The sequence below is a fragment of the Salvia hispanica genome, chromosome 3 (assembly GCF_023119035.1).
Source record: "Salvia hispanica cultivar TCC Black 2014 chromosome 3, UniMelb_Shisp_WGS_1.0, whole genome shotgun sequence".
Taxonomy (NCBI): Eukaryota; Viridiplantae; Streptophyta; class Magnoliopsida; order Lamiales; family Lamiaceae; genus Salvia; species Salvia hispanica.
This window is the reverse complement of record NC_062967.1, coordinates 38,693,426-38,703,404: the sequence shown is the minus strand read 5'-3', so window position 1 is coordinate 38,703,404 and position 9,979 is coordinate 38,693,426. Positions and strand designations below refer to the sequence as shown.

The 9,979-nt window shown below is 36.6% G+C and overlaps 2 protein-coding genes across 2 annotated transcripts; one reads left to right on the top strand and one right to left on the bottom strand.

The window, feature by feature from the left end:
• The first annotated feature begins 403 nt into the window (after positions 1-403).
• Positions 404-3,736, top strand: LOC125214646 (NAC domain-containing protein 78-like). The gene is made up of 6 exons (XM_048115758.1): positions 404-642; positions 1,055-1,332; positions 1,681-1,869; positions 2,168-2,659; positions 2,736-2,847; positions 2,973-3,736. Exons 1-6 carry the CDS (start codon positions 456-458, stop codon positions 3,383-3,385), a joined length of 1,671 nt encoding a protein of 556 aa, XP_047971715.1. The 5' UTR covers positions 404-455; the 3' UTR covers positions 3,386-3,736.
• A 616-nt stretch (positions 3,737-4,352) lies between these two features.
• LOC125210832 (protein BTR1-like) lies at positions 4,353-8,657 on the bottom strand. Its single transcript, XM_048110433.1, has 8 exons — positions 8,451-8,657; positions 7,376-7,614; positions 7,183-7,289; positions 6,471-6,664; positions 5,270-5,346; positions 5,016-5,117; positions 4,888-4,949; positions 4,353-4,811 (listed from the first exon to the last, which is right to left on the bottom strand). The coding sequence occupies exons 1-8, from the start codon at positions 8,545-8,547 to the stop codon at positions 4,724-4,726; spliced, it is 966 nt and encodes a 321-aa protein (XP_047966390.1). The 5' UTR covers positions 8,548-8,657; the 3' UTR covers positions 4,353-4,723.
• Positions 8,658-9,979: the final 1,322 nt, after the last annotated feature.

The window sequence follows — 9,979 nt, the reverse complement described above, 5'->3', positions numbered from 1 at the left end:
CCGAAGTAGTTTGAAGACTGCAAACTTTATTTAATACTCAATTTTACTATAAATAGCGTTTGCAATCAAGTATAATTAATTCGCAGTGCTCACATAAAACGTCTTTCGAATTTAGATGTGTTTATATTTCTATATATAATAAAATTACTATTGTTACATCTTACAACCAATTAAACCGAGTTAATATTAAAAAAAAATCACATTGAACACGGGTATTCGGGCGCGACCCGGAGCCGGAAGAATCTAAAGCGGTGCCCACGCCACGTTGTTCAGTTGAAATTTCAAAAAGCCGTGGCGCAGCCCGTCACCGTAACCCGAATGAAATTCGGATCATCCATATTTATTTGAATAATAAAATTAATTAGAAATTAGCTACTTCTCCTACAAGCATAGACTCTTTTATAGAAAGCTCACGCTTCCTTCATTTCGAATTCAACCCAAATTCTCAACCCTAAATGGAAATCGCCATCGCCGGGAAGAAGAAGAGCTCTCCCAATATGCTCGCGCCGGGCTTCCGATTCCACCCCACGGACGAGGAATTGGTGCGCTACTATCTCCGCCGGAAAGTCTGCGGCAGAGGTTTCCGATTCCATGCCATCTCCGATATCGATATCTACAAGGCTGAGCCTTGGGATCTTCCTAGTAAGCACTTCTCCGATTTTCCTGACTTTAGTTGTTGTGTAGTTCATTATTTTATTTACTCTTTTGTTTAATTTTCTTCAGCTGGTTTTGGAATTGAAGGATGATTATTTGATTTAGGTTTTTGATGATTTCTGTGTTTGATAGGATTGATTTCTAGTTGATGAGTATTTTTGGACTAATTGCATTTTGATCTGAATCGTGGATCGTGTTGATTCTAATTTTATGTGTATTGGTTGAATTTCAGCTGTAATTGCATGTCCTTTGGTGAGGTTCCTGTGATAGTCATCTTTATGTTCATATTCAAGACTATTGCTTTACATGGATTTATGATTTACTGTGGACACTAGTGGGGTTGGCCAATTTGTTTGTGTATGGTTTCAAGCAATAAAGTAGTAATCTTTGGTGGTTGCAGGCTTCTCGAAGCTGAAGACTAGGGATCTGGAATGGTATTTCTTTAGTATGTTGGATAAGAAATATGGTAACGGAGCAAGGACGAACAGAGCCACTGAAAAAGGGTATTGGAAGACTACTGGAAAGGACAGGGCTGTCTACCACAGAGGGCAGATTGTTGGGATGAAGAAGACTCTTGTATATCACATTGGGCGTGCTCCAAAGGGAGAGAGAACCAACTGGGTTATGCATGAGTATAGACTCACTGACTTGGAGCTGGAGAGAGCTGGGATTCATCAGGTATGATCTCACATTTTTATGGCTTAAAACTTTCACTGGTAGAGTTAGTATATGATCAATATGAATGAAAAAATATTTAAAAAATCGGGGTAGGTTTGGACTTTGGAAGAAAAGAACCTGATATATGAACTGGCGGTGTGTAATCCATGCTACACGCGTCAGTTGTATTCTATCAGGTTCATTATCCATTTTCCAACCACTATGCATAATATAGGTTCACACACATGCCTGTGTATATATATTTATATATGGTAGATGATTTACCTGGTGCGAACATTGTAATCATTTGCCATGATCCTAGAACTGGTAATCTTTTATTTGCTGACTGTATGTACTTTGGTGGAAAAGGATGCATTTGTGCTCTGTCGTGTCTTCCAGAAGAGTGGATCCGGGCCAAAGAACGGTGAACAATACGGGGCACCATTTGTGGAAGAGGAATGGCTGGATGATGACTCGGAATTGATTCTAAAAGCAGAGGCTGGAGAGGTGGTTGACTTTGGGGATGATGCTTATTTGGATGGTGATGATCTTGAGCAGGTTTGTATACATCACTGATATTTTGTCAAGTTGATTGCCTCAGTTTCTACCTGATGGTAAACATGTCAATAAAAGCATGGGACCCAATGGCTGAGACTTCTATTTCTTGAACTGGCATTGCCTTCTTAGTTCTGACCAGAATGTTGGTATAGGATCTGGGACTCTATAGAAAACAATCATTACAGTCGGTGCTCTTCTTTTTGTTGAAAGAATTTGGATGATCTGTCTACGTTTTATAATTACTCTACAGTATTATTTTCAGGGTCATACATACCTAACTAAAACTTTTTGGTGCCAGATCCTTGGATCAGATATTCCATCTGCCGATTCCCCTCTTCAATCGAATTGTCAGCCTGCAGATGGCAGCTTTGTTGAGGGAACTGCAGAGTCCGTAGATGATAGCCCAAAGCTCTTATTGACCGCTGGTGATCAGTATGGTGAACTCGAGCATTATGATATACCTGCTCCATTTGACATGGATGTAAGAGCTGTCAAACATGAATTCATTGGCGAATCCAGCAAATCGGGGAATTCTGATGAGTTGGATTTCTTACTTGATGAACCATTCCAAGAGAATCCTGATGACCTGCCATATGGCAATGTGGGCTTCATTGAAGCTAGTGATCTATCACATCCCGTTGAAGCTAATACTTCTCATGACGACATGCTTGAGGAGTTCTTTACATTATATGATGCCAATGTTGACAATTCACAAGACTTTGCATATGATTCCTTTGCTATGCTGGGAAGCGAGGACCTTATTCCTGGCGAGCCATTGTTTCCTTTTGAGGTAATACTAATCCCAAGATACATTGAGTTCTTTGCTCTTTCCAAACAGATTGCTCTAACTCATTCTATCATGACAGGAACCCGAAGTTGGAGAGAAATCTACTTTACCCAGCGGACAACCTCTCAACAACAACAATGGCGACGCTGCACCATCATCTGATACGCTTGACTCCTCGACGTACAAATCAGGTACAACAAGATGCTCTTCTTTTGAAGGCTCTGATATTTACCGCCAAGCCCTGGTATTCATGCTATTATTTCCACGATTAACTTGCCTTGCGTATCCATCTAACCCGGTCTCTCATATGCTGCAGATTTCCAATATCCATTCTTTAACAAGGCCAGCCAGATGCTGGGAAGCATCCCTGCTCCACCAGCCTATGCTGCCGAGTTTCCTTCAAAAGATGTCATGCGTCGTCTCAATACTTTATCGCAGCCTTCTACATCAGCTCATGTCACTGCCGGCATGTTCCAGATAAGAAACCTGTCAACGGATGGCAATGGAGTAGACAAGTTACTAAGCAAGCCTGCAAACCTCAACATCATACTCTCATTTGGATATTCACGAGGGGAGGATGGTTCCGCCCGTCTGGAGTCGAGCATAAGCCTGCTTCCCGGGAAGACAGTGGCGATTATGCAATCCAGGGGCTGGTTCTACTTCATGTTCTTTTGGATCCTAGTGCTCTCCATCAGCTACAAGATTGGGGGCTGTGTATGTGCAAAGTAAAACGAGGGAATCTCTAATCGCGCTAACACGCTAATACCATCGGGTAAGCAACGATCTAATCCGCACGCTCATCGGATGTCTGGGAGATTTGCTTGCTTCTGTCGAAACAGATGTTTAGGAAGAATAGATTAATTTCAAGTCTTGGAGCAGTGTGATTGGCTTCTATCATGCTGTGATTATTGTTATTGAAGTTATTCATGGACTAAAGTTGTGAAATACTAACATCTTTGAACTCAATAGCGCTGGAAGTCTGTATAATAGAGTCTGATCTGTTGAGACTGAGACTTTTTTCTTCAACTTTCTATTGAAATTCCTCAATTCAGATATTAAAATTATATTCTCTTCGTTCCACTCAAAGTAACCTGTTTTTTTTGGATATCCCACTTAAAAGGGACAAATTTCCAAAAATGAAAATGTCGTCATCTCTTCTTTATAACACTACATAAATTTCGTGTCCAAGAAAAAATCACTCATTTTGAATGGTTGGAAGAAACAGTTTACTCATATAATAAAAGAGAAATGTACATAAAATTTGATTAGTTATGGTTATGTAGTTAAAGCATAGTATAATAATTAGAAGTTATTAGTACCGAGATCAACAAATTAACTTGAGTACTTGTCCTTAATTACGTACTCCTTTTTCGGATATTCCAAAATACAATCCCCTTTTTTACTAAAATAACTTTAGTTTTTGTGAAAAAAATGTGTGTCGCAATTAATAAAGGTCAAATTATACAAGTTTACATTTTTCAAAAAACACATGTATTTTCCGAATATGTGCAAAAAATGGAAATGAGCTATATTGGCAGGATTTTGGAATATGATATTACTATAACACGTGTCATATGGATTGAACACATTCATTATCCAAAATACTGAATACAACCAAAATCAAATCAGACAAAACGAGATACGATCAAATAAAACAACAGATTAAGTTTAAAAGAAGGAATTAAGGAAGAAAAACTACAAACAAGAACAAGTCAAAACTTTTATCACAGATTCCATAGTTCAGAAATCAGAAAATGTAATGAAGTTTATCCATAACAGATTACAACTGTATAAAGACAGAGCAAACCAGATTTGGTAATTTCCTCAATAAATATTTTACTATTTGCCTTCCTCTTCTAAAATAAGAAGTTCATGCCAACAACTTAGATAGTGTGAAGCTCTCTGAAGCAAAATGTGTAATTATCCCCTCCCGTTTATCAACTTCCTTTACTAAACCGTAACAAACGAACAAGTTTCTATTTTTTCGATAACGCTAAAATAAATACCACACGATCCAGAACGAGGTATCTTTAACATGATCAGACGTGAAAACGAGCAGTGCTCACATTATTGCTCAGTAACAGAAGCAACTTTCCGGGATATCATAGACTCAGCCATGTGAATAGCTCTTTGAGACCCGGTGATGGTAACTTTCCTGCAAGAAGAGTAAAGTGAGTAGGGGTTGTGTTTTGATAAGCTGAGTATATTAGAGAAAGAGTATGTTAGCATACCTATCAGATGTCCCGGACATGAAATCGCCTCTCTCCGATATCTTTATCCTGGCTCCACTAAGCTGCAGTAGAAAATACACGTAAGTACAAAGAACGAGCCAAATTGAATTTTGAGACCTTTTACATACCTGGCTCAACTCCATAATATTCCTTCCACCACGGCCAACGACAATTCCGATGTGTTCGTCTGGAATGCCAATAGTTACGGAACTGCTTCTGTCCTCCTGAGTCTGCACAAACACACTTACTGTTCGTAAACACTCATAATGACCTGGACATGGCATAACTTACACATATGCTATACATACAATGAAACTATTCAGCACAAAGTAGATTACACAAAATAAGAGATTGAGCAAAATGATTAAATATGATCACGAACCTTGTTCGGAAGCCTATTATTCTGATACTTCCCTCCAGCACCATTTGGTCCATAGTTCATCCCATTATATGCCACCGCTGAAATGAAGGTTACAAGCAATGATACACATAATCCAAACATATGCATTTTGTTAGATTTCAAATAACTATCGAATAAACAAATAGGCACATCCCATGAAGGTATTTTCAGGACATTTGCAACATATGCTCGTCATGCTAGAAGCTCAAAACCTTGGCAATGGTTGTTAGTACTACTCTATTGTCTTTGTTTTCTTCTCATTTCTTTGTTCCAAAACAAAACCTGACATACATACAGTTTTCTGAAGCATTTTCAGCAAGCATGCATCAAGAGCTTGTTTGCTTATAAACAATTTTTGTAATTCTACTACCCTACTTTACGCACAAGATTCCATCTACAATACAAAAATGTCAACCATGTTTTAAAAAAACGTTCATTATTGCTAATACTTCGCAGGGACATTCATGAAATGATTTGACATCCACAAGCAATGCTCTCTCACAATTTTAAAACAAAAATTGATTTTTATGATTACATAATTCCCCCAAACAGTGATACTCCAACTTCAAGAATTCTCAACCTAACACCCTCATTTTTACCATCAAAACGAGTGACCTCTAATGTTATCCAGCTGCAGCCCAGCAGCATGTATACTCAAAATAATCCAAAACAATGCAAAAGAGAGCATCTTATAATAAGTCAAAAATTTAGTTTTCCCCCCAATGAAAGGCTTAGATACTGAAGATCATTAACTTATGGAACTATTGGGTTTCACATTGTAGACAAGGGCAATATTTGTATAATACTCAAACTATTAAAAATTAAGTGAGTGAGATGACATAGCTAAAAAGGAAACTGCATTGATTAACTAATGAAGTTCTTCATTCATTCGAAGGAATGCTCCAGATTCATTGTTTTTACATTTTTTTCTGGAGAAAATTATGTAGCATCATGAGACAATATTAGCCAAAATATATCCCTTTAAGATAAGTATATGACATTTGTCATTAGTGCCAACAAGTAGAAAGGTGTATTGTTATAATTCATCAAGAAACATGAATCAGGGTCTCACAGCTGTAGGATTTTGCTTACATTAACAGTACAGACTATAGAAGACTATATGTACAGATATCATTGCAATGGAAAACAAAAGTCAACAAGTATATGTTTAAGAGAATAATACCAGCATATGGAAATGGAGCATTGGCAGACTGCAGGTAATGTTGATCCTCTACCAATTTCTGTAGGATAAGATCAATAGCTCGCATTTGTTCTTCTGGGGCACCACCCACAGTCACTAATCTATCATGCAAGCCAGGGTAAAAGTTGTCCTGGGGAGATATTTTAATGCTAGCTCTGGAGTCTTCAATCAGTGACCTGTTTCAACAATTAGTTAGTTTCAAACTTTCAATCCAAACATATATTACATCTACCTCATAAGCTACTCATGTCTCTCTAATTGCATAACAGCTTATCCAAAGACCTCCAAAGACAACTCAAATAGCAAGTATTACACATTTTAGTAGGATCTCAATAATTGAAATTTCTAGTCAAATACAGGTAAAATTGAGAAAGTCTTGCGGCTAAGTCTAAAAGATAAAATACCAAGTGAGCTATGATAGGTAATTCTGTTCACTTAAAGTACAGTGACAGATAGAACTGGAATAGTCACTTCTCTTGTGGCATAATAACCTAGTAGTGAAACGCTTTCAAGATTAAATGTGTACAAGATTCTTCTGTGAGCAGGAAAAGATTATAAATTTACAATTTTAGACATGCATCCAAAGGAACACATAAATGATCTCACATGCATTTGCATCTTTTTATTTACATACTTACTAAAACATAAATCTGGAAATGTATGGCTTAACAAGGAAATTAAACTATATGCTGACCTTATAATGGCTCCACCTTTTCCAATTATTCCACCACAAGAGCTATTGGGCACAACCAGTCTAATTTTGGACTCAGGATCAACCTGGCCACCATCTTCCACATAAAACTAATCGAAGAAGAAAATATATCCACTTAGTCAAAAGTCATCTATCCAAATGGTCCTCTCCAAAAACATTTAAAAACTGTTCTCACCTCATCCAGTAGTTTAGACATAATGAGATCAAGTGCTTTTAATATGTCGTCAACTCTTCCAGATACCATGACAACCCTATCAGATGTGCCAGGAAAGTACTCATAGTTGCGCGACAACTGGATGCGTGCTCCAGATTGTGACTGAATATCATTGATTGTTGAACCACCTTTTCCAATTACAGAACCAGCTTCAGCGTTTGATAAAAGGAACCTAACATGAGTGGTCTTCTCTTCGCTATCTGTCCATTACCAAAAAACAAATAAAGAAGAATAAATTATGTTTGTGAATTCATACATCAAAATGATAAGGAAACACCTCAGAACAGTAAATATGACTGTTTATACATCAAAATAATTGGGACACAGTCATCCAGTAAAAATTTTGAAGCTTTAAATGAATAACTTCCTTCGATCCATACTAATCAGACGAACATTGAGATTGCAATATTTTTAGAGGCTTTATACTACAGTATTTCTCACGAAATTAGTGTTTGGAGAATTGGAGACATCATCATTTCAAGTAAGAAGCTTTTTAAAGCAACATTGCCATTTTCAGAAACAAGACATTATTGAGACATCCCAATTTTAAAGAAGCAGGATATTTTATTCCTGCTAATACGACATATCCCAGCTCAATTGATTGAGACCACAAAACTTTGCAAAAAATCTCCAAAATAAAGACTGTCGCAGATAAGGCTGTCTCGCAATTCAGCTCCACGAAATAGCAACAAATCATAATCCAATCTCAACATCCAACGTCGCACACGAACAAAATCAATAATCACAAACAAAATCAAAACACTACCAATGTCAGCTCCAATGGTTTCAAACCGACAAATTACAACCGATTTAATCCACAATAATGACATCAAACCTCATCTCACCGCAATTCCAGCTACTAAACAACAAACGAGCTGAAGGGAACATAAATTCCACAACTAATCCAAAATTTCACCCAATAAAACAGATCCGCATCAAACAGATCTTCCGAAAACGAACGAAAATCAAATCATCACCGCAAATGTGCATGTGGAAAATGAAATTAATACATATAACACGTAGAGGAAGGAGAAACCTGGCGGAGGAGGCGATGATTTGCGCGGCGACGATTGATTCTGCTGAACCTCGGTCGATACCTCGACGTATGCAGCTTTATCACCTTCCATTGCCATGAATGCCTGAACAACAGGATGCAATCGAGTATAGTTATGTATATGTAGAGAGAGAGAATGCAGAGTTTATGGTCAGAGGTATCGAAATCTAGAGAGAGAGAAGCGAGAGTTGAATAAACGTGTTGTGATTTTTTTTAATTGCAAATGGCCTTAGTTAATTCAGATTTGCAATTTGGGCCATTTATTGTAACTAAGCCTGTTTATAATTCCTGGGCCTCCATTTCATGGGCTTTGAATCACTTAAACTAATCCAAACATTTCTTTTCCTTCTTTCGATATTAGTCAATGGATTGCAAGTTTTTTTCCCTTTGTTATAAAAGATTGATAATTATTCATCGCTTATCTGGATTGTCTAAAATCCGAATCTGAAAATTCAAAATACCAACTATGAAATCTAATCTGATCCAAAATTTAGGAAATTGTATAAAATATTCAAAAAATTATACGAAACATCCAAAAATTTGAAAATCTAATAAAATTGAAAAATCTAGTACTACCAAATAGCATAAGAATTGTTCAACATAAAAGTTTTATACTTGTTAGGTTTATGATAACAATATATTTTTATTATTGATATTTGATATAAATATACTTATTTTGAATTACTTTCGATTTTAAAATATTCAATCTGATCAGAACATCCAAAATTTATATAAAATCTGATCTTGTCTGAAATGAAATTCGAAATGTCCGAACTAAATTCAAAATTTTGGCTTAGCTTGGTAATGATCGGATTTTCGGATTTTGGATATTTTGCTCACCCATAGTCTAATTTGTAATTTTGGTATAAACCGAAAACTTGATAATATGAAGTATCGTTTGTTGAGATTAAGTGAAGATTCGATGTATTACGTCTCAACTACTTGATGTAGATTATATACTTGTTTGTCAAAAGTGTGAAACAACTCATTGTTATACAAACACATTTACCACATTGCAAAAGATTAGTGCAACATGTGACAAGTTTCATGAGGTATGCTCGGACTGATCAAAATCACAATCCCATAAAAATGAATGACAAAACCAGTTGACACTCGAGCCCAAACTAATGTTAATAATTGTGAGGTATTTTTCGATACTTGCATCGCTGGAAGCAATTGTGATATTGATCGTATAAGATGCGAGATAGATGAACAATGAGAGAGAAATAATTAGAGGATAGTAATAGAAGTGGAAGATATGTACAATTATTTCCGTTAAAAACAATGTCAACGTCGAAATAGCCGACAATAGGGTTGTCATAACTGTTATTAATAACAATTTTGGTCGGCAACTGAATATCGTATTTAATGTAAACTACAAATAAATGATTTAAAGGTAAATTATTTTCATTAATAAAAAGGAAAAAAGGGGTTGCTGCTAATAAAGTAGTTTCAATGTTGAACAAGCAACAAGATTCGAACACATGCATTAAAGGCTGAGGACCTCAATC